Source organism: Tinamus guttatus, unplaced genomic scaffold (assembly GCF_059628265.1).
Source record: "Tinamus guttatus ecotype Peru unplaced genomic scaffold, ASM5962826v1 Tinamus_guttatus_pri_ptg000169l, whole genome shotgun sequence".
NCBI classification, from domain to species: domain Eukaryota; kingdom Metazoa; phylum Chordata; class Aves; order Tinamiformes; family Tinamidae; genus Tinamus; species Tinamus guttatus.
Window position 1 is genome coordinate 3,068,435 of NW_028288703.1, and position 25,680 is coordinate 3,094,114.

Sequence of the window (25,680 nt, forward strand, 5' to 3'; positions counted from 1 at the left end):
TTTGTGTAGTTATGTATAAATACAACCTCTGTTTTAGTGGACAAATATTTGATCAGATGAAGCATGTAAAATGTAGAACAGATTTTCTTGGTCAAAATATTAATTTAATTCATTGTGATTGTTTAAATTGATGATTTATTTCTCAGAAATAACATGTACAGTGTTCTATGATAAAAGATTGGAGCTGTGAGCTTAAAACAAAGTCTCACTATTCAAGCCAATTGCATTGTTTGTACTGACAATGCAATAGAAATTTAGCTATTCATTGCTTGCTTGAGTAGACTGCTTTTTTTATATATTCCTCAGAATATGTGATTAGTTGAGCATGCTTAAAATGGGAGACTTGTAGTCTAAATAATACAATACATTCCATCTGTCCACCTCTATGCACATTTGGCTTCACCTGTTGGCTCCTTTCCATGTTGAAAGTGGCCTTGATAGAAAAAAATTGTCTAGAAAAGGATTTTTTTTTTTTTAATCTCCATGTAATTTGGTGTCGCTTGTAGAACGACAGTTCAAGTAGAATATTTGTTGACTACTGTTTTTTGCTTAAGGAAGGAAAAGATACTGTTGCAAAAATTAAAACTTTGGTGCCGTTATACTAAACAAGATAAAACTTAAGTTACCTACTGCTTTGTTCTTCCATGTGTGTTCCAGTTTTAGTAGAATAGGTGAATGCTGATAAACAATCTCCCTATCACTTTTTCCCAAAGGATGAAATTACAGTTTCATGAGCAGTCACATTCCCACATAAAATAACTGAGAGATGATCTTAAACTTTTCTGAAATCTCAGGTTACATGTATCTGCGTTCTGTTGCCTGCATTTAGAAACCAAACCTTCCTAAGCAAAACCCCTCTGTGTTTTGAGTGGCTTGGTTTGGATGCATTTACTTGAGCAAATTTGTGTTAAATTGCTACTTAAAAACCTCCAGTGCCTTTTTGGCTCTTGAAGGGAAGAGAGAGGGGCCTGAGGTTTGGGAGGAAAATGTATTGGATTCCTCTTTTTCACTTCTCCTTTCAGTAGTGGAGTGTTGAATCAGGACCAATTTCAGCTGATCCTATTTTTTTTCAGCAATTCTAGATTGTTTATTGTTATTTTTCCACTTTTAGCTGACTCTGGTGATAGAAACACATTCTTGTGTATATCAGGTTTATCAGATCTGTGCTACACCTCCATGTTGACATGCAAAGTTTTTCAGTAGTAATAGAGGGTAAAAAGTGACCATGCTCTTGTAATGGCTTATGTATTTGTTTTGTATGATATATTGTGTCAATGCTATAGAATTATAGTAAATATTGCTTCCACTGAAGTGGAAATATAGTAAATATTACTTCACCTGTTTTGGCCACTTGACTACCAAGTTCTGAGCTTTAGATATTGACTGTTAATGGCAGTGCTAGAAACTAAAATAACCCAATTGTTCCCAGTCTAGTATGTGAGCATGTTCTTTTATACACTTGGAACATATTTCCAGTTTACTAAAAACTAGCTACTATTGCAAAATTCTTTTCCAAGTTTACTGTTTCCAATATACTTTAACTTTTGGACCCAAAGACGTTACACGAGCCAGCACAGTAGGCAGCCGTGGAGCTCTGAATGCGAGTTGCAATATATGAAGTAAGGAGCAGAGAGTTCAACACTTCAGCTTGCCTCTCGATTTGCGTGTTCTTACGTAGCACATGTAGCAGCTCTTTAAAGGATATGGCTGCTACCTTTTGAGGGTAGAGTCAAATGCTGATCTCTTGCTTATGTTATAAAACAGTTGATTTGAGGTGATATGGTTGAAGAAGCTATGAAAGGAACAATTTATCTTACTCTTAGCATTTGTCTTGCACAATGAGTAACTGTTCTCAGCTATTCATAAGTAGCAAATTCTGACACATTCATTCACATCTATCTAAATTAATGAAATTCAAATTCTTCGTTTCCTCCTACATTACAAATTAACACTTCAACTTGCCTCTTAGGGTATCTTTAGGTAGGGATGCATTTTTGCTCTAGTTTCCAAATGGTGATATTTAGCTCTGCAACTTCAAGCAATGATTCATCCTTTGAATTCTTTGATATTTCATAAGCTCCACATATGAATCCTAAAAAAAAAAATGGATCTTCAGAACCACAAAAAAGGAAGTTGTTTAATAAAATAAATAAAACCTACTTTTGTAACTGTAAAAGTGGAAATGCTAAAGTAAGAAGAAACCTTGTTATTGTTCCCAACAGTATAATATTTTTACAGTACATGATTCCCAGGCATCACATTTCATTTTGCTGTTTCATGAACTGTGATCTCTCTTTCTAAAAATCTGTTATAAAAACACTTCTGCCATAATAATTTAATTTGTGAAATTTAGATCCTGCTGGAGAGAGATACTACTATAGAGATCTCACTAATGTGAGGGTCTTTTCCATGCAAGCACCTGTTTGTATGTTTTCCTAGAAATCATATAATTTAAAAAGAAAATCAACTAAATTAATAAATAATTTAATTAAACTAACTAAAAATTATTGGAGATCAGGCAGTGATTTCTGTATCTCCCAATGAGGGATTTGGTTGAAAATAGAAGTCTACCTTGCCCTAAAATATTTAGCTTATTTGTATGAATTAGCTTCTGAAGCCAAGCAGAGGAATACATCAAGTATGTAATGCTTCAGAGTACTGCCTTTCATTAGGGTGAGGTATGTAAAGGAAAAAAAAATTGTATGGTGTGTTAGAAGTAGCAGTTCACATCTGTGAAGTAAAATGCTCTTTTGATTTCTTCATTGAAGGTGACTGTATTTGCATTTCTTAATATGTGTGCCTATGCAAGCAAGCATATGCTGCCATATGTGGCTTTCACTTTTTAAAGTTTATCTTGGGTACATTTGTTATTGCAAGTCAAAATAAATACTTTTACATTGGCTAGCAGTGTTTATAAATGTGGTTTACATAAAATGATGAATCTAACATAAACTGCACAAACCTCTCTTGGAGACTGCTCATAACATTTTATTAACATGACATAGTCCTTTCACGCTCACAACCAATCCGTTGGTAGCGCAGTAGTATGTTTTGGTTTCAGTTAAGTTCTGGCTTTTATCAAGTTGAACTACTCCATTTAAACAAGTTGGTTGTAGGAAAAAAATATTCTTCAGCTTCCGCGGGGCATCTTGATTCTTCAGTATTTCTGTGTAAATACATAGAACAACCATGGTTATTGAAGATAATGCACAAGTAATCATTTACTGGTTAATGAACACCAACATTCTAGAGTATTTTTGGTGACTGTCTTAGAAACTGCATCAAAATATACTGTTAATTTTGCAGTCATTTAGTCTTTCATTTCTCACATTTATTAGCAACATGTAAAACTGATGGAAGTTCATACACTGCGTATTAAAAGATCACGTACAGGAAGAGCTGTAAGGCCAAGTGTGCGTGTACATGCACCCATTTGATGGTCAGATTTCTCAGATGCTGCTGAAAACCACTGATGGAAAGATTTCTTGTTGCAGTTTTAGTGGTTCATGCTGACAGATAGTTTGTGTTGCCTTAGGGGTAAGTAGGTTAGCACTGTCCTACCTTAGGCCATAGATTAATTCAAGCCATTGCATGCTGGAATGACAATTTAAGGAGCTGCCAGCTGACTTATTCCCACCCTAATGCTGATCTCTTTGATGTTCCTATAAAACTGTGCACTGGAAGAGGAAACCTCTGGCTGCAAAGTAACCTGTTTGATGAGTGGAGGTCTTGATGAAGCTTGCTTTCTGTGCAGGTTGATTCTTGGTCTTTCTTTTAATCTTCTTTACAAGTTTGTGTAATATAAGAGAGTCTTTTTTGGAGTATGGATCCTTAACTGTCATACAGGCTTTGGAAACACCAGACATTCTTTCATGGAAAAATCAAACAGTAGTTAAAATAAAAAGCTCAGCGGTCAGTGCCAAACTTCTGAATCATTCAGATAATTTCTAAAGGAAAATTTTCTGCTTCAGAATACAAACTGGACTGGGCACATTTCCTCATAGAATTTCAAATATTTGCTCTGTCAAAGTTAGACAGTTTTAAACAATAAAACTTGATCACCTCCAAAATAAGGACACACTGATTTTGTCAGTTTCTTTTTTTTATTAACAAACAGTATATAAAGGATAGTTTCCTCATACACACCCTTTTGCTAGATTCATATTGCTGTGAACTTTAAAGACAACATTTAAAGTACTAGCTCTTTTAAATTTCTGTTGATTAGAGCATCTGTGTCTTTTTATTCTTGAAAGAAATAAAATACTAAAAGTATGTTAGTCGCACTACAAAGAAAATTTAATTTTATTTGGTAATTTGAGTAACTACCGTTTTACCGGTGGAAAAAGTACCAAATATTTCTAGGAAGGTTTCCAGCTAAACTTTATTTTTTTAAGTTTTGAAATACAGAGTTTGTTACTGTGGGATGGTTGAAATAAAAACTTAAGAAACATGTTGAGGTTCCATAGCTGTAGTATTACTTGATCTTAAATATTAAAAAAATAAAAGTTTCATGTCTTAAGTGTAAGTAACAAAGATACCTTGGCCCTATTACGTCTGTGAATATGTGAGACTGAAAAAGTTGAATCTGCTGTGGACTAACGAACCTGGCTGCTTTGATACAGCAGCAAAGGCCTGTGGCTCTCTGAGCCTGGGAATGAATGAGACCAGTCTTCCTTGCCCTTGACTCACCCAGAGGTGTGCTGTGGTGGGCAGTAGAGCAGAGTTTTTCAGAAAACATTAAAACAAAAGTATGAGGGGAAAAAAATAAAAACCCTATTAAGCTACGCTACAAGTCCATATTGCAACTACCAGAGAATTCAGAATTGTCTGATAGGCATCTTAGTATGCTATTTTTAAAGGTATTTTGTTGAGAATGTAGGAATGTTTTTCGTTAACGTGCTTGATTCACAGAAAAGTTTTATATTTACATTTACATTTCTTCTTTTTCATTAGATAGTGGAAGTTACTTTGACCACTTAATGGAAATACATATGTAATTCAAAAGAAAACATATATTGTAATTGCATACTGACTTGTGGTATGTGGCATGTGTGGAAAGTGGTATTTTTTTCTAAAACTATTTGAGAACAGAAGTCCATTATTTAGTTCTTGAACACAGAGATTAAATAAAGGATAATTTCCATTTTTTTCCCTGCAACAGTACTAAATACTAAAGTACTAATAGTGTATGTTTATGTATGTTTATGTTAATAAGCAAACAGACAACTTTGGTAATTTGCCAGCAAATGATTTGTATACTGTAGTTTTATGCTTCTTCTGTTATAATTTAAATAACAAGTGTTTTATAAATAGCATACAAAATATATATCTCTTCCCATAAAACCATGGACTGTTCTTTGCTCAGAACATTTGAAAGAAATTTAATTTAATTAAAATGGAGAGATAGCTAATGTTCCCTTCATTGCTGGTGTTATCAGACACTGTATGGAGGAAAGATTTTAAAATTGTCAAGAAAGATTTAAAAATAAATGCAGCATATAGGTAGTAGGGATCTACGCAGTCATATACATCATCAAGAAGGAAATTGAGTGTTTTGCCTTTTCCAATTAAAGAAAAAAGTTGCCTCAAATGACCTATTGTAGGTTCAAAACAAACAAAAGGAAATGCATGTAGTTTAGCAGTGGAAATGTTTTAGATTGAACTTATACAAAACATGAAAATGTGCAAAAAGTAATTGGTCTAATTGCAAGAGGAAATGTCATGCTTCCTGGGCTCTTTGTTTTGAGAGCCAAAGTATGCTGAGCTTGGAAAACATTTGTTCTCTCTGGAAGAGTGGGAGTAAAGACAATTCTGAATCATCTTCCATTAAAAGCAAGTATCCATGTGTTTTTTCACAAAGAACAGTAATTTAAAAGAGGATTGTTATAATTACACATTGGAAATGAACTATGAAATATTTAGTACAGTCATCCTCTAACTATGAAGGTGTTGAGGAACAGACAGCATGAAAGTGAAGAATAAAATATAGTGGCACAGTCAACTTTAAGGATTTTTGAGAAACTGCTGTTAAAAAAGTTAATCCTTTTTCCTCATTTTAATCTTTTTAAACTACTATTAGATAATTCGCTTAGAAATTTTTTTCTTGGTTGACAGTGTTGTTGAATATCTGGTATTTCCGCAGCTGCATTCAGTATTACTCCTTTGAGAAAAACAGTTGTCTTGTGGAAAAAATAAGTCAGCTTTTATATATCTTCCCCTATGACTTGGTATCACGAAGAGTTCCCATAGAGAAACATGGATCTTCTTTAGTGATACTGCATGTAAACCTGCGGTTTGCTGTATGTGCACTCATAATGCTACACACATGGAAATTCCTTTTTCTGGCTTCAGCAGAACTGCTTAAAAGTAGAAAATGAAGCTTTGTAGAAAATGAAGTATCCTATTATCTGGTCTTGATAACTCAGCGCATGTTAATACAAATAAACTGAATCAGAAGCTATGAATTAGGTAAATATTTGCATTCAACAACTGTGTGGACCTCTGTATCTTGCACAAAGAATTAAACACAAATTAAATGAAAACTCCACCAGACCACAGTAATCCTGGAGTCAGTGGCTGTGGGAAATTCCTTATATAACAACAGATGACTAAAGAAGACATTTAGAGAAAAGTAAAAGTTTTTTAACACGAACCTTTTAAATAACATGACTGTGAATGCTTGAATTTGCTTTGATTCATAAATCCATAAAAAAGTCAATTTACTGATGTCTCAAAAAGCATGGAAGAGTATTGCTTTGGGGAGTTCATTCAGCTCTTGAATATTTAGTCACTTCTTATAGGAGTTATGGTTGGCACAGTCATAAGCTTGGGTTTGATCCTCATCTTTTAGCATCTTCGCCTTTTAGAAAACAGAATCGCTAAATCTTTTTAACTCACAAACACCTCTAGTGTTTTGAGTCCGGTATAAATGTTGTTGGAACTAATCAAGTGCCTCGATCCTGATACCCGGTGTGTATTTTTGATCTCCAGTAGTGAAGAAAAAGCTGCTGCAATCTGAGGAGCTGGGATACAAAACAACACTTGCCAGGAAAACCCTGTCAAAATTACGATTTCCAAATATATACCTTTGAAATAATTGTGCTAGGTAAACCTCACTGGGATGGTAGGATAGCAACATGAAAATAAGTAAAAATTACTTCTTGTCACCAGCCCAGCTGGGCTTAGGGATTTTGTCTTTTGGATTCCCATCTCTGGGTATTGATGAAAGAGAGATCTGTGGAAACAGGGGTCAAACTTTTCTTCTAGGTTCAGGCAGTGACTGGAGTAGAATGATTCATGTGTGCCCTGGGGGCCTGTGTTTCCCAGAGGACCATGCAAGTCTGTATTCGTAATGACAAGAGGTAAAGCAGCCAGCAGCGATCCAGCCCACCTCCCTGGTCAAGCGAGATTCCCCTCCCATCAGTTACAGCTTGCAGGATCCTGGCAAACTCAGGCCCATGGTGCCTAGTTCATTGGTGGGAATGTTCAGGGTACACTTGACTGCTGAGAAGAGGCCCCTGTGCGAAGAAACTTCTCAGCACTGACCAGGCTGCAGATTGGGAAACTGTAAGCTGTGTTCACAGGCTGGTGATGGTGATGTGCACAACTGGGCGCAGCAGCACGCAGGCCGGGCTATCTGTAAAATACATAAGAGTGTAAGAGCAGCTGCACTGGATCAGATCAGAGTTCATCTATTCCAGTCCCTCTCACAAGGACCAAAAATAACTCCCCAGAAAAGGGTATTGCAGTTCATGATGTTGCTTTTTTAGTTGCCTTAAAACAAATTAAACTGTGATTTTAAGACGACTGTATTTCATTTCTTTCTGAGATTTACTCTGAGACAGTTAGATTTTCTTCTGCTGTTCCTAATCAAAGCAATACACTTTTATTTTAAGTTTTAAGTTAAAAATATATTTATTGCTTGAAAAAGCTAATACCATAATGCTAACTGGTCTGTTGGTCTAGTTTTGCTTTACTATCTGCTGTATTTCAGCATCAGAAATAGATAATAATTTGTCATGAATTGTTGGCTTAACCAGATATGTTTTCTGTAATGTACTCACCTATGTAAATTCTTCAGATATGTTTTCTGTAATGTACTCACCTATGTAAATTCTTCTAGGTGTGCATAACAGTATCTGAGTGTTTCCCAAAGGTAATAAAGTGATGTAACAACTGTTACAACTTGGTCAGCTTGTATCCTACATATGGGAAATGTTTTTGAAATGTTCTGTTTGATATTCTCCGTTTATTGAGCTGGAAAAGAGAAAGGAGAAAACAGTGCTAGGTCTTTATGGATTTATCCTTATGGTGTTTTGCTGTGGAACAAAGTGTCTTCAAGCAAGGATCTTTAAATGCGTAATAGCCCTTGGATGTTAGCAACATCAGATGCATCTATTTCATTGATTCTCAGCGTAGTACTTGTAATAGTATTGTTAAAATAACTCTTCATAGCGTTTGAATATGCTGTTCGATGCCTACATTAATATAAAACTTTTTGAAAAAATGTTAGTTTATTAGAAAACTAAAAAGCTAAATGCATTTTGATCAAACGATTATTCCAGATTTCTTTATGTGGAAAAGAAGATCTGTTTAATACATTTTAGAGTTTTGTAATTGACGTCTTCCTTACTTTTAGACGGAAAATGTGTTCCAACATTTTTCCACAATATTTGGGCTTTGCAACTGTACAGAAGTTGTTGACATCATTAAACCAGATCTCTTATTCCACATCTGCTGTTTTTTCCCCATTTAAAATGGTTTACAGTCTGCCAAAAGAAATAAAATCAAAGCCTTTCCCCTTGAAATAGATTTTTTTTGCATTTAATGGTAACTAGCTGTAATAGAAGGGTAATGTTACTAAATAAGGAATAACAGCAGTGATTTCTTTTGTTCCTCAGAAAAAAGTAATGTATGTCTTTCAAATGAGTCCACCTTATGATTAATTAGCCATTTTGGATAGATACTTGTTGCTTTTCAAGAACTACTGCTGTGCAGCTTTTACTCCCGATAAGGCTAGGGAACATGTTTGATTGCTGTGTTCTGACTGGAACTTTAAATGCTTCCTACACAACCGCTCGAAAAGTAGTCCTCTTTAAAGCTCTGCACTCTCTCCAAAGTAGTCTTTATCTCTGAGGGTAAGACATTCTACCAGAAGGTCACAGTATGGTTCTGAATCCCTTGGAGTAGTGTTTTGAAATGAATTTGTATTTTCCGAAACTGGATAAATAATTTGGGCAATGAGTGGCTATACGAATATGTGTTTTTATATATATATATAAAGTGTTAATACTGGAAGTTTATTGTTGCATTCTACATTTTAAATAGAATTGACCTGCGGTTGGTTGTTTCAGTCCATGTATCTGAAGAGGATATGAGATATATAGGCAGCTACCAGCATTGTTAGGTATCTAAATCTCCAAATAAGTAGTGATTTTCATGAGTTAGCTTGGGAAGTTTCCAATTTCCAGAACACTAGCTCTTGTGAAGCTCTTACAAGTTTACATTCTGCCGGCTTTCTGAAGAAAGTCATCATGTTTATAGTGTAAAATGGTCTGGTAATATTTTCTCATATTACTAATACTTTACTAGTTATAATCTTGTTTTCTCTGGAAGTTTTATACATGAGGACATGAACACAGTACTTCATGTTTTCCCATGAGAGTTTCAACAAGTTAACATTTGTATGACTGTACAGCAGAAGGGACCAACTGTTTGTTTTGTTGCCATGATATAGCAGTTTCAAAAAGTTGTCACTTGGACATGTTTGAAGTTCATTGTTAAAAGATGTGTTAAAAGTATATTGATGTCTTTCCATAATAGAGCAACCAAATCATTGTAGAGTTTAAAAAAAAGATAATGAGTGAAATTTACCTTGTTGTTTTAGATTAATTTACGGCCCATAATGACCCCTCAAATGTTCTTTTTTCAGGCAAAACTGAGTGACTTACAGTTTTGGCATGAGGGGATATCTTTACTTCCCACATCCATGTCCAGTGGCAATTTTGTCATAGCTCTTGTAATATCAAATGTGGAAAAAAAAATCTGAATGAAAAGAATTGGACATAGGAGTATCTCCTTATTTGTTTTCAGAGGGTTCTCTCTAAAATAGGAGTTGACAATGGCACTGTAATTTCTTTTTTCTTCTAAAATTGTTTAAAAGAAAGCATATTATTCTGTTTAACGAACTGATAGCAGTATAGCATTTTTCATGTTCTTGTAATTTATAGTTTTCATCATACTTTCATCTTCGGAATTAGTAATAGTAGCAGCTGATTAATGAGAGTTCCACACAGTCAGTGTTTTGCTTAAATTTATTTTAAGAATACATAAAATGGAGTAATACAGAAGCTTGTTTACCTGGAAATCCTTCCTTGGAACTCTCTGTATATTCAAAATACTTAGTACAGCTGTGTTTTTGAAAGCACTGCTCAGCAGTGCTGCAGAAGTAAGTCGGATGTTATTTAGCAATAATCTAAATGCATCTTTTAAATAACTTAGCTTTTCTTATTCTGTCAAAAAAGTATTCAAAAGTAGCCAAAATCAAAGACTAAGGATTCAAATGTTGGTAATGCACAGACAGTGAAATCAAGCCATCCAAAACAGAATTTTATATGTATAAACTCAGCCTGCTGAGTTTTGCTCAGCCTGCTGAATTTGTAAATTCTTTACCAAGCTTACAAAATCATTACTATAAGGCTTATGACCATATTTTAATCAAAATATCCAAATAAATCTTTTTACAGAAGACCATGTATCTTAGGATTGTTTCTTACAAAAAGTACATTATGTTTTGACTGACTGCAGTACTTTTGTACCTTGCAAAAAATAGTCCATTTGAATAAGAGAGAACTTTGCAATAGAGCAATGGAATTTTGATTATTTAGCTTCAGAGAAAACAGAATTCAGCTGTTGCATCCATATATGCTGTCTACTATAGTAAAATTTTTGGTCCTTGCTGGTTACATGTTGTCTGAACAGTGAGTTTTTGTTGATTATATGACATCATTATTGGCAGTAGATTGAGATGTGTGGAAAACGTATCATGAAACCTTCAATTCTAGAGTGAGGACAAAAAAATTACGGTGCAGTAGTTGATATGCATTCTTAGAGGCTTTTATGGTGTGCAGTTGATTACAGCACTTAAAAGATCAATCCCTCTGTTGAGCCATTTCAGCCTTTGTTCCCATCTATTCAAAAGAAGAAATGATTAGGCAGTACCTATAGTACTGGAGAAAACAGCAAACTTTCTTTTAAACATCACAGAATAACTCAGGGAAATGTGGAAAGTAATTTCTTGAAAAATTACTAGCCAGTCATCTGTAATTATCTCCTACCACCATCCTACTCCTTTGAGAAAGTACTACTTAAGAGTATAGAACTATGTTTTAGGGAATCAGAGATCAGTTTGAGCCATCAAAGTCAAATGTATGACTGATACTCAATATAGCCTCTACAGTGGTGATTTATGAATATCTAGAAACTTTCCCATGAGCCACTAACAGCTGTAAGTGGGAATTAAAATAGGCAATGTGATTCAGTTGCTACCTTATACAGTGTAAAAATGGGAGCCTTCTACCCATTGTACAAGGGAATGGGGTCAGTTTACTGCTTTCTGTCAAAACTATTTCAAATATAGTTTGGTTGGCTAGTTTTGAGAGCTGACTGAAAAATTCTAGTGTTTCAGCACAAGATCTGAAGAGCTAGGGGAATTAACTTCTGTCTGGATGCATTTTTAACCATTTTTTCCTTAAAATTTTCATTGGAAGAGAATCTATCACTGCAATATTTTTGGTAGGAAGGTTTCTCCAGTACTATCCATTTCTTAAGACATTTGATTGTTGCCATATCAGAGCCTACACAGTTTGAAGTCTTTTATATGTATCATTTTGAAGGGTTCTAAATTCAGAAAATCGAAGTATGCAGGACCAAGTTAAGTGTTCACTTAAATTCTTTCTCAAGTCCAATCTTGTAAAGATTTAACTGGCAGCACAGTTTGATGCATTGTATTTATGAGATAGTCTTGAGCGTATATTTTTATGTTTAATGCTTATAGAATGAAACTGTATAGAAAATACAGTCCTGCCTTTGTTAAATAATTTGCTCTCTTATTTATAATGGTAAGAACAGTTTAAATCAGAAATAAGAGCTGTTAGTAACAGGGAATAAATAATATTCTTTTTTTTTTAGAGATAGGGCTTGCAATGCAAAATTTGATGCTTATTTGCTCTTCTGTGGTTTGAGAACAACACTGCAATAAGATCTTATGCATGAAAAGGCATGTGGTGATAGCTGTCTTGTCTTGATATAGTTGTTTTCAAGATGAAGGTGTTCCAAACGTGAGTCTCGATCTTCCTCCTCTTCACTGTTGTCGTCATCATCATCATCATGAGTGGCATGAGTCCTGCAGATACGTTCTGGAGGGACTGTCCTGTGGTATTGTAGGAGGAAAGTTATTTTAATTACTCACGATAACTCATGACTTCACAGTTTATTCACAGATGCTTTTTATTAGGACAAAAGCAAATTTATTTTTCTAAGTAATATGTTTTTGAAGACGTATATGTTACTCTTTTTTAATGCCTCTTCTTGCATTGTTTTCTCACATATTTAGTTTTTCTGAGGAAAATACTGACCAGTGTTGAATGAAAATTCTTCTATAAAGCATACTTAATAAGATCAATTGTTCCTGACTCCTTTGCTCTGTAAACTGTACGAATCAGGGATGGTGCCTAACTTAACAGTTCTGGCATGATTTGGTCACCGTGTGCCTCTCTGTCTTTGTAACGGTGATGAAACGCATGATGCTAAAGTATGATTGTCTCAATTGATTCCTGGCTGACTAAATGTTCTGGAAAGGCTTTTGCAGTGGCCATGAGCAGCTGAAGACTCTATTAAGTGTTTTGCAACCAATTTGGTCTTTAATATAAGAGCAGGAAAATCTAGCGCTTTGCCGGGACTATCGTATTTAGCTACCAATGGATATGTAGCCCAAGCTGTATTACAGATTCATTTTCTGGAGAGAGCTGGTGCTCAGGACCTTTGTGTGCATTTTCAGGAAGGACAAGAGAGGTGAAAGCATGCTTCCCTTTTCGCCAGTTATGTAACTCTCAGAAAAGAATAGTAGAAAACTCGCTATTAGTTTCTCTGCTGAAAGGAAAGTAGTTCTTAAAGCATATCTTTTATTACATTAATTTTACTGCCATCATTTTAACAAAGAGCTTATAATTACCTTATTTTGTTGTTGTTCAGTCTTAGAAAATGTAATTTTTTCATTTCTGCAATTCCAAATGGCACAGACTTTAATTCGTTATGATCCAAAAACAACTCTCTCAGAGAGCGGTATGCTCCAAAAAATGATACGGGATCTAGTCCATCATCGGTAAGTTTGTTAAAGGATAGGTAGAGATATTCCAGCCCTGGCTTCATATGACCAAAGACATATCCTGGAATTCTTTCAATCTGATTTCCTACGAGTACCAGGTGCAGTAAAGATTTTGGTAGATAGGAGGGAACGTGATATAACTTATTATAAGAGAGATCTATTGACTCCAAGTTCCTGTGTTAATGGAGAAAAAAAATGGAATGAAAACAATATCATATACTACATTGTTAATGTTATGTTCTGTACAAAATAACACTGAGGGTGCTTACAATTAAAGTAATTTTGCAAAGGAATATTTTTTCTGTTCATGGAAGAGAGCACATTTTATGGAATGTCGACGGACATAACTAGGCTGACAACAGAAAGAAATGAAGTAATTAATTGCCAACTAAGCACCATATTTTCCATGGAAGGTGAGAAATTTACTCATATGAGTAGAGAGACTGGCTTGAATAAAGTGGAAACCTAAAGGACTAATCTATGATTGATAAGCACTGCCGAATTATAATAGATATACTGGAAAACATATACTAAACTTGGGACTTAATTGTCTATCCTGTTGACATGAATAGTTATTTTTTTTTTCTAAAGCCTATTTTAAACTGAATTGTTCTTGCGAATGACATCTCTGCACTTGGCTTCCAGAGATGAGAGAAGCCATTAGTAACCATGCGGTGATTTTCAGTTCTCATCGTCTCCATATTGGGAAATGGAGAGGACTGCAACTGTCCTGCAGCCTGCCAGGCTATGGCAAGGTACCCTGGCAAGTTTAGCAAGTTACCTGAGTGTTGCATATGCTTTAAATATTGAAATTTTAGAGAATTGGTTTTGTATACAAGACTGATTTTGGATTGTTCTCTTAGTTTAGTTAGAATTACTTGTAACCTCGGTTCAGAGATTCCTGTTGTTTCTGCAGCATGACTCACTTCTAAATTTCAGACTGTTGAAGATTATGTGTTCAGCTAATAAGCTTATGCAACCCAAGAAACCTTTTTTGTACATATTGTGTTGCACGTAACAGAATCAGAGTGTAAACTATCTGTCAAACTATTTAATTTATCCTGTGTCATCAGCACTGTTTCTAAAGCTTCAAACGAACAATTGGCAGAGGAGACAAGTGCTGAAAGCACCTTGGGCAGCTCTGTTACAGATCCGCGTTCCTGCGGTCAGCCTGGGTTGGTGCTGGGAGGGGAAGAATTGAAAACGTGTAGCCTATTTCTCCTTCCATTTTCATTGCCTGCACCGCATGTATTCTGTTCTTACTTGGGCTGCACACTCTTCTTTCACCTCATTAACTTATGCAATTACTAATTTAATGAGAAATATGGCTGGAAAAATATTCAATTAATTTAAAATGATCTGTGAGTTAATATATTAATACAAAACTTCGGTTAATTGTGTGGAATATTATCAATAACTAATGTTCATTTTGATTGGTAAGAAGAGGTACTTAGTCTTGAATGTGGCATGGATTTGAGCTGTAACATTGTTTTAAGATGAATTTAAATATTTTCTGGATTACGTAACCTAAGCAAAGATATGAGGGAAAACTAGTTAAGGGAAACAAGGATATCAAAGATGTCCAAGATTTTGTTCAAGCTAAAGATAATAAAATGCAAATTTGATATTAAAGTACATTACTATAAACACACTACTAAATTGACCATGTTATAAAATGTATTATTTTATTGAAGAGTTTTATTAAATTATGAATTATTTTTAATAAGGTACAAATGAAATTTGTTTCATTAACTTCCCTATCAATAATAGAGAAGAAATAATCATGTCTTTAATGATTTATACTTACTCTTGGTTTATCCAAGCCAAAGGTGCTATTCTATTTTCTTCTAATTTGTTATGCTTTAGCACAATGACATTTATGTTTCTTGTATGGTTAAAGCAAATCTCTGATACTTCTTCAATTTGATTATTTTCGAGGTATAACTCCTACAAGGGCAAAGAAATGGAAGTGAGATGTGAAATAGATAAAAGTGGCTGAAAACAGAAATCTTATCTAAGTCAGTGGTCGGGGGGGGGGGGGAAATAAACAACCTTAATAGTATTATTGTAAATTAATTTTTAGTTTGCTGTAAGAATAGGTATTAGTGACATGCATCTTCAAAAAGTCCTCTTCCTCCTCCAGTTTGCAAAACAGGGTTAATTTTAATTATTAATTAATTAATTTAACATATTTCTAGAAGTCAGTTGTTTAGCCAATCAATATAGGAATTAATATATATCTCTTTGCAATTTTCTTTAAACTTTTTGCATATTTGAAGTTGTTGACAATATTTCCTTTTAATTCTCTCCCCCCCAGACGAGAAAAATCTTAGTTCCTTTAGCCTTTCCTCATGTGTCCTGTTTTCTAGAGCTCTGAATATGCTGCTGACCTGTAAAGTAACCCAAAGTGGAGCAAGCCCTTGCACTAAGACCTGTCTCTGTCTGGTGTGCAAGGTGAATGATGATCAACTGCACAGTGGCAAAGCTTTGTTAGATTTCCTTGCAGGTTACACTATTTTGTAAGTGTGCTAGAGAAATTCAGACTTAGAAGACATCTTTGAGGATGTAGTTTCTATGTAAGTAAATTTCTAGAAGTAATAATTTAGTATTAATAATTAGTTTAAAAAAAAAAGTAAAAGAAATGTCTGAAATATAGCTTGTTCCTTTTTTTCTTTTATTTGCCTTTTTATTTTCTTTTTTTACCTGAATAGAAGTGGGAAGGCCTTGTGGGATAATTCTAAATTTATTTCTCCCCAGTCGTAAATAAGAGAGACTTTTCAAAGGAAAGAAGGCCCAAGGACTGACGTTTGCTTCACTAAGTTTATTTCCTTCTAATTCCAAGGTGACCAAGTTCTTTAAATCTGAGGAGAAAAAGTTGGAAGATCAATTAGTTAATTCTGTCTCTTACCTTATTAAAACATCGCATTTAAAATTTAAACCATTTTAACTTTACTTAATTCTCTTCACAGCAATTAAAATGTTTTTCTAAACAGATTTTAAATTATAATGCCATAGTCATATTAGTAATTAGCGGAATTTGAGAGCTTTACAGATGGTTGTTCTTTATACTCTTCCCTACTGTTCAGAACAGGAAAGAAGGCAGCTCTAAGACTTGTGGACAGTGCTGCCCTTCAGGCCTTATTGCTTAATGGTTGAGGACTGGAGACGTTTGGAATCATGTGGGTGCACCGTGGTCTACACTGGTCTTTAGTCATTTCTGAGTATGGTCTTTTGCCTTTGGACTTGCATCTTCCTGCCCTTCCCAAAATCCCTGTAGTTTCACTGTCCTTAAAGCAATTATTATCAAGTAGATAATTTCAAATTAATTTTAATCTTTTGATGTGACCAGCATTAATTTCTTAAATACCTTGTAAGGTGTCTTCATCAATGGCATGTAGGCGGTTGTCATTAATTTTTATTTCTTCCAAAGTTGATGGTAATTCAGAGGGAATATGTACCAGCATGTTTCCATCCAAATACAAGCGTTTTAGCTTTTTCAGGATCTTAATTGTAATGGGGAAGGGGAGAAATCAGATTATCAGGGTGTAAAATACATAGTTACAAGTATAGTGTAGTCCTTGTTGCTGATTTATTAAGCATACTCATTTTGAGGTTGTTGCATTTTTGGCAGCAGTGTAGTCGTGTTGTGTGTTTTGAATAAGAAAATGCTTTTTGCTTATCAGTCCATTTTTGTTTTCCTTATGGTAGCTGTTAATAAATGTGCCAGTCATGCTAATGTGTGTTTGATGTAACGTTTCTTCTAAAGAGCTTGACTGAGAACATCTACTTTTCAGGTTGGCCATCCTACAGCAGTTCTGATCATAAGCATCTATATTTCTTCTCCTAACTTGGGGTGGTGTATGTCAGCCACCTGTGGCTAGAGATCCTTTCTGGATAACAAAGGTGTAAGCTTCCAGAATTTGTAGTGGCAAGGAGAATAACTCCTGGGCATCAGTATCCAGGATGTTGTTAATGGAATATTAAATTATTCTAATGTTGCTGCACTGCAACTGATAATGTATCAACACAAAATTGTTTTTCACATGTAATTATTTGGCAGTTAATGCTTAGTGAATGTTATTCATGTGCCTCTAGGGGTTACTCATAGCAGATGCAAACTGTTTTAGATCCAGTGACTGAAAATCTGCCTCACAGTTGTGGACAAACTCTCACTTCAAGCAAGAAATAATCATAGGATAGTAGAAAAAAAACTTTCTTACTTTGAATGCTTGTGGACTTATGCCAGAAGAGCTAAGATTATTCTTGCTCAGATCAATCCATTCCAGATTAGGTATGCCATTGAATGCTTCATCTGGGATGGTAGTGATACTGTTTCCTAGGACAGAATTCAGGACAATAGTTTGAATTATAGTTTATGGTATGTATCTGAGTTGTGTAGTATTGTACATGAAAAATATATGGATAGTTGTATTATAAATCGTAACTGTATACAGTCATATTTGTTGTCTTTCAGTCTTAGCTGTAAAATTCGTTCTAACACATTTTTATGATAAGAAACTATGCTGTCTGTAATGCTAATTTTGGCTGGATTTGAGAAGGGGTAGTAATAATTGATGAACAAAAAATAATGTAATGTTTACTTACCTGTAAGGTCCAGGCTTGTCAGATCTGGATCTGAAATTGGTGGTATTTGTGTAAGTTTAGCATTAATACAGCTTACTGCAGTGTCCAAGGTGGAACATCCAGCTGGCAAAGGTGTTTCTATGGGAGGAAGAGGAATTGGGAAATGAGATGGCACTCTGAAGTTGTTACCTCTTAGCACATGTACAGTGTGGTCATCTTCATTGCTTTCGTGATGCATTTCGTGTTCTATAACTCTCTCTCTTATTCTTTCTTTATCCAATTTATTTGTATCTTCTTTTTGTAGTTGTTCTTCATATGATGACCTTTCTTCATGGTTTTCTCTGATAAGCTTCTCTTTATTGTGATAAGACTTTTGTCGATTCTTTTTGCCTTTCCTTTTTCTTTTCTTTTCATCCATTTTAAGAATCTCTTTAATCTCTACCCCTCCTGTTCTAATCACTTCATCCTTTCCACCTTGGGTGTGGACTGATGACCGTATAACTGCTTCGCCAAGGTCATTTGGTTCAGGAGAATCACCAGACAGCTCACTTAGGTCATCCATTGAAATAATACTTGAATCCAAGGAAGAAGCTGACCAGGATAACGAGAAAAAGAAAAAAATTCTGATAAGAGGATTTGAACCGGAACTTAGTTTCAATAAACATTATTCATATATAGAGTAAAATTCTGTAACTATAGAAGACTATTCCCCTTAGAATATGATTTGAAAGAACAAAAGAACGATCTCAGTAGAAAAGCTCAGTAGAAAATTCAGGCTTTGAAAGACTGAGCCAACTATGTAGCCAGGATTCACTGCAACTCCAGAAAAAAAAATTGAATATAGTCTTCACTGATCTTCCTTTTTAAACTAATGCATTGGTTTAACTAATGCATTAATTATTTGCATTATTATTATATGCATTATATATATATTATATACACTGTATGCATTATATATACATTAATTAATGCATTAACATGCTTTCCATGTTAATGAAGAGCTCCAAAGAAGAAAAAGAAAGGAAAAACTGAAGGCAACTTTTGCTGAGATTTTGAAGAACAAGTACATCTAATTGCTCTTATATCCTAATTCAGGACTTGTATTCCCTATACAGGGGTAGTGTCTACCTTGTAATCCTTAATATTACTTAACTGCAGCTTTTACATAAGGTTCTGTGTGAGGCAGTTTTTAAAATAGTAAAAATATTACAGCCTACTGTACCAGTATCAGAGCAAACTGGGCAGCATTCTCCTTCGGGTATAACCGTGGTGCGGCACTGCAGAGGGTGGCACATGGTGGTATCACACAGCACTTGTCCTTTGGAACAGAGGCAAGTGATGCAGGGCTTGGGGGACCACACAGCTTTATCATACATGATCATCCCATTAGCTGTGCAGTGCCCCTGCTTTCCTGAGAAAAAGAAATTGCAAATTAGATTTACACAGCTTAAGCCAAAATAAAGTCGTGGTGTTTATTAGACCTTTGAGAAGGAAGCATAACTCTTGTGTTCTTGCTTTGAAAATATAGCCTGTTCTCCGTTTGATTCTCGGCCTTTCAGCTATGAAGTTGATCAAGGGGGAAGCACAGAATTAATGTCTGTGTAGCTGTTACCCCACTACAATGTCATAACAAAAACTGAGTGCAAATTCAGTTGCTCCATCTGTCTTGGGCAGTTGTCAAAATAGTTTACTTGCACCTCTCTCCCTACCAAACTGCTGAAGACTGTTGTTTGCCTTATTTCATGAAAAAAGACTCTTGAGTTTTTCAAATTCTGAATTTTTCATAACTGGGAAAACTAAATTTAGATAGTTTTGGAGCGTTTCCTACAGGGCAGCTCCTCTGTTCATATCCGTGCTTAGATATGGCAAACAGATGTCAGAGCTCAACAAAAGCTGATATAGATAACTTCAAGAAAGAAGCGAAATTCTTCTTCTTTCAAATTAGGCTAAAATGAATCATACAGAACTCAAGAATCATTTTTTTTTCTCCCTTCTGCTTTTTGTCTATGCAAAAATGACACCTTTTCTAATATCTTGCACACTAAATCAGCAAGTTTTGTTAAGGCTTTGTGGGAGTGGGATCTGTTAATACTCAGTCAGTGATGATTCTTCTTAGGCTTAATCTAAGTAAAGTCTGTTCTGAAGTGGTTGATAGGAATCCAAAATATCTCCCTTTTCTGATAAAGCTTTTTACATGGAGAGAAAAAAAAAAAAAAGAGAGAAAAACACAAGAACTCTGCTTTGAAAAGAATAAGCTTGTGCAACTTGCTGGTGTTAAAAGCTACTTTGTCTCCAAAGGTTCTTTATATGACTAAATGTTTTGAGATTTCCTCAGGGCACCAGCTGAAATGAAAGAAATGTAGAAGAGATTTATGTTGTAAGTTATGCTGAGATTTTCAGCAGGCAAATTGTTTGGCTAGCATGAAGACTTGAGGAGAAAACTATTCCAAGTTCCTCTTTCCTTCCAGTGGCAGAGTCAACCTCAGCAAATGTTTCCCAAAGCAGCTTTCCTCCTCAATCCAGAGTAAATGGTGCAATCTAGCCTGACACCTTTTTTTTTTTTTCCTTTTCTTTTCTTTTCTTTTTTTTTTTTTTTCTCCTTGGAGAGGGGGAAAGCCAAGGGTGAGATTCTTTATCTGGTGCATATTTTTTCCTGTTTTTTGAGCATATCCCTGAGTCTAGCAAGAATCAGTAATCCCTACTCATGTGCCTTTTTTCTTCCTAAGTAGTGTAAGAATGCGGTGTTTGCTTCAAGCTGAAGAACCCAACTTTTAAGTTACTTTTTACCTTCTTCGGTATAAACAGAGATTTTCTTCTTTTCCTAGGAAGAATTTGAGTTTCTCCTCCACCAGTATAAAGATTGTCTAATACTATGGGAAAGATTTTGTCTCAACTGAATTTACAAAGAGGCCTTCCTTTCAGATAGAGGCATTGTCTTTGGAAGGACTGTGTGCACAGTTAGCTTTCGCATCCACTGTCTGAGCTTGCTTTTAAGTAGAAGTACTTACACAGGGTATCCTCTAAATATCCTGACAAGACTGCTGTAAATGATTTGCACCGAATAGCAGTTTGAAATGTCTGTGAAATTAATATTTTTAATTCAAAATCTTGTGTCCTACTTTTACCTTCATAGTGAGGGTATTCATTTGCCTTTCCACTTAAAAACCTTTTGACATGAGCTTGTTTCCTAGAGTAGAATCAGAATCATCCTGTCTGGATGCTCCTGTATGTTACTTGAAGTTTAAAAGTTGCTCTTTAAATTTACTGTTAAGATGGCAAGGTAAGTTTTTTTTTGAATAGTTACATTTATTGTTTTTTTCAAAGACAAATTAGTCCATGATATGTAGGATTTCAGCAGCATAAGTTTCTGCTCTAAACCACTCAGATTATATTTTCAATAGGAGGAGATGAGCTGTTTGACTATGAGAGTCTTTTCACTCTTTCTAGGTATCTATAATCCAGCTGTTTGCTGGACATGCATTACTATCCTGGCTTTGTTTTTTATGTGCTTGCCAAGCAGTTGCTATATATGTGTTTTTAAATAATCTCCAAAAGGGGGAAAAATACATTTTCTCATGTTAAGCAATAAAATGTCAAGAGGAGGAATATATTTAACTTGAAATAGAAATGTCTCTGTGCTTTCCTCAAATTCTTTATTTTGAGTTAGCTACTAGACTATATGTAATTTGGTGCAAATCATGGATAAGAATGATAAAGATGTGGGTTATCAGGACTTGACCTCTGTAAACTTCTGTAGCAAATTGTATTCCTTGCTGTGTACATGACTTAAGAGACAGGACATGGCTATTTGTGTGTGCTCAAGGAGAGAGATTAATAATAGTGGTCAATTATTTAATAGGTTCTGTTTTTCCAAATCTGACATTAACTTACAAAAATTTTGAACTTTAAGAGCTAGACTGAAAAATACCTTGTGGTCAAAGTCTTTGGCAGATGAGCCTAGGACTTTTAACCTTTGGAAATATGGTGTAAATCTAGCATTAGGTTCCAAATAAAATGAGTTCAGTGGTTTTAGCTCAACTTTTGGATGCAAGTCCAAATAGAAAGAAACAAATTGGGAGGGAGGGAACCATGCATTATTTCAGCATGACTGATGGTGTCTGACAGAGAGGCTGGAATATCTTACATAAAGTGTATGCTATTTGTGTGGTATTTTCCTCTGTTTAATATAGAAATTATTTTTAAATGAAAGGCTTAACATCAGCAATGTTACAAGAGACTATTGTATTACATGCTAGAAATGCTATAGTCAAGAGTTTCTTCTAGTTTACCCACTTAGACCAGTAACTAAAAAATACTTGATTTGAATTGGTTCTTCCTTTCTGAAAATAAGGACTTTAAACAAACAGTAATTATTAAGAAAATGTGACTAACTTTTGTTTTGCCAGTTGAGACCCATTCACCTAGGGAATTATATCTATAATTCCCACAAGAAAGCCAAGCTATTGCTTACAAAAATACAGTTGTTATAACATGTAGAAAAGGAGTAATGCTTTTCTAGTTTGTTCATAACATTCATAAAATTGCATATGATATTTTTATTTAATGTGTAATATTTGCAGTACTGGAATGAAAGCATCCACATTGTAACATCTATTATCTCTAGAGTGGACACAACCTTGTATTGGTCTTTCATGACATCCCAATATATCTTTGATCTTTTAACTTTTTTGCATGTAAAGAATTGAAGTGTTACAATATATCAGTGTTTTTTCAAGTGGTTACTGTTTTTGAAATTCCAAAATATTGAGAATAATATTCAGAATTTCTTGTATAAAGGATGGATGCCAGCTTTATATAACCTTGTGAGTCTTAAAATCTTACTTGAGTCCTCATTTCCCACTTGCAAAGCTGAACCAAAACCATAAGAGTCCTAGGACAGAAGCTCTTTTTTTCCTTATTGCTCTAAGAACCAGAAAGACCCTTAACAACAATCACTGTTAGTCGTTTTCTAGTCTGGCATTCTTTGAGAAAACTGTAGAGTCCTGTTACGATTATTCTGGCGGGTTTCAGTAAAGATCAGTATGTGATAATCAGTATGTATATTCTTTATTTGTTTCCTATGACACCAAATCCTCTCCCTCTGCATTTTGTAAAGAACAAAACAAAATTTAATACAGTGGTGTAAAAATCTCTAGACCTCTGCATAGACAAGTTTTACATAGATGGTGTTGTTGAGCCTCTTTAAACAACTCCAAGTTCTTAAATAGGTGGAAAATAGAGTGACCCTGTGATAAATGTGTGAATCTACAAACAACAACAACAAAACGTGCTTCTGTTAGCTTAGTTTTTCCATTGCTAGCATATGTTAAGGAAAGGGTCTTGCTTTTAATGCAAGTTTCACATTGTAGCTACTACCATGTGTCTACCATGTGACACTGATTTATTTTTTTAAAAAAATCTCCAAATTATTATTCAATATAGTTCCTATGTTGTGTTTAAAAATATGACAGGAATTTAGCAATTGAATGTTACTGATTTATTGATGTTAGAGTTTCAGTGAAATGCTACTAGTTGACCTACGAGACAATACTGAGAAACAATTCTTAAAATAGGCCTTCAAACTGGCTAGACATTTGAAAATGTGAAAATACTACCCCAGCAAAATTTTTATTAGTTATAATAGAATGATCATTGGAAAATTTGAAGAATATAGTTGAATGGAAAGATGGAATTCTCTGTAATATTTAAATATGGACTTTAAAAATGTTTTTTACACTGATCAGTATAAAAAGCAACAAAAATTAGTAGAGTAAAAACATAATGGAGTCTTATTCTAGTATCTATTGCAAGTAGGGCTAAAATTAAGCTTTTTGCCATTTGAAAAATTGCATAAGGAGTTACTAGCAGGATAAGAGGGTTCTTCTCACCTGGTAAGACACTGTAACTAGATTCTTGTCCAGCCAAACCTATGAGAGAGTCAAATACTCCCATAACTCCGTCGTCGATGTTAATGAGAGGTACGCTGGGCACGGCAGGGCCGCGCGCCGGCAGCCTCGTCCTCGGCTGCCTGGCAGACCTGTGTCTGCCGCCCCCGGAGCGCATCCTCCTCCTCTGCCTCCTGACGGCCGCGCTGGCCCCATCGTGAAGAAAATCAATACACAGAGAGGCAAGGAGGAAATAACAGAGGGAAGACGTAGCCTGCATCCTGGCTTGTCTCTCAGAAAGTGTCCTGGAAGAGGTAAAGAGGAGGAAATTAGATACCTAGAGAGCTCCTTGTATCATGGCAGTCATATATGGTACATTTGCTAAAGCAACTGAGCCAATATATCACTATATGTTGCTGTTTGGAAACTTGAACTTGCTTAAGACTAGTTCAAAATAGATCAGTTAAATGAGTTGTCTTAGAAAAAAAAAAATCTTGTTTCGTGGATCTTTTCACCTGATAGCCAAATGCAAATATACCTCTGAATGGAAGGATATTTTATTGGCTGGCCACTGAATGAGTCCAATTGAATTTAGGAGTTTTGTTTTTCAGTCCTAATGGCAGTGCATCTAAAGAGAGATGAGCTGGCGCTGCGTTCAGACAGGTAGGGTGGCTGAACCGCTAGGTAATTGCAGCTGAGTAATCAGGGTTGCTTCTGGCAAGGGAGTTCCAGGGAGCTGTCAGGCTGCTTTCTTTTTCTGATCCCTAATGCATCTTCCAGGTTGTTGTGACTGCTGAACATGGAAATGGCAAAGTCTTGGAAAACCGGGCAATTCATTTCCAGATGTTCTGCCCCCAAACCTCTTCTTTTATCATTTCTGTGCAAGACATTTTTCACTGGAGATGAAAAGAGATGTTGCTTTGCTCCCGGAGGAGCCATCCACACACATTTCATAGAATCTTCTGGTTCTGTTGGGAGGCTTGATTGCAGCAGCACTATTTCTGATACACCACGTGCATGTTTCCAGGGGAGGTTTTTAAGAGTACGTAATCTGTAACAGGTTATGTTCTGCATTGGTTTGCTAAGAGATTCAAAATTGCTATATAATCTTGAGCTTCAGAGAGGAAGATGACCTTCCCTGTCGCCGATAGGTGGCATTCGACACCAGGGCAGCGGGGGTGAGGAGGATGCCCAGCACCTCCAGCCTGCTGTGCCAGGCGCAGCCAGGCTGGGCATGGCCCAAGTCACTCAGAGCTGGTCACAGTTATTTCAGAAAGAAGCTAACAGGCATTTGAATCGCTTTTGTCTTGCAGCCCGTTTAATTGGAACTGCAAGGACCGAGGATACTCGTATCCTTGTGATGTTGAGAAATAGCTCTCCCCAATGAGAACTTGGTGCTTAGAGCTCTTCATCTCGGTGCCCAAGCTTAGGCTGAGAGCAAGGCCATGGCTTTTCTCTAAGGAAGTCTTGAGGGAATTTAAGACTGCTTTTCCTTAATGGCTGTCAGCCAGGCTTTATATGTAGTCTTTCTCTCTGGAGTTAGTCTACTATATTACTTACATGGTATAAATAGACTATAGGATTGCTTGAGGGACTAGAACTGTGTTATTGCCTGAACCAGTTGAAAAAATATATATATTACTTTGGTACTTTCTGATTGTATAATAGGTCAGGTATTTGCTACAAGTCGCCAAATTTTTCTCTATCGTAATGACTGATGTAACAATAACAGGGTTGTGAAAATAATTCAGAATTTGGTATATGCAGATCTCTTTCTATTGATTAGACAGCCATTATCCAAAATGCTATATAGACCATATACTGTCT

General features: G+C 35.4%; 2 protein-coding genes across 2 annotated transcripts in view; one reads left to right on the forward strand and one right to left on the reverse strand.

The window, feature by feature from the left end:
* CENPP (centromere protein P) overlaps window positions 1-25,680 on the forward strand; it is a 114,901-nt gene that overhangs the window by 64,140 nt on the left and 25,081 nt on the right. The window lies entirely within an intron of this gene.
* Window positions 12,181-24,133, reverse strand: ECM2 (extracellular matrix protein 2). Its single transcript, XM_010212284.2, has 9 exons — window positions 23,857-24,133; window positions 19,191-19,379; window positions 17,990-18,559; window positions 17,605-17,720; window positions 16,752-16,887; window positions 16,088-16,245; window positions 15,192-15,331; window positions 13,232-13,558; window positions 12,181-12,430 (listed from the first exon to the last, which is right to left on the reverse strand). The coding sequence occupies exons 1-9, from the start codon at window positions 24,131-24,133 to the stop codon at window positions 12,220-12,222; spliced, it is 2,124 nt and encodes a 707-aa protein (XP_010210586.2). The 3' UTR covers window positions 12,181-12,219.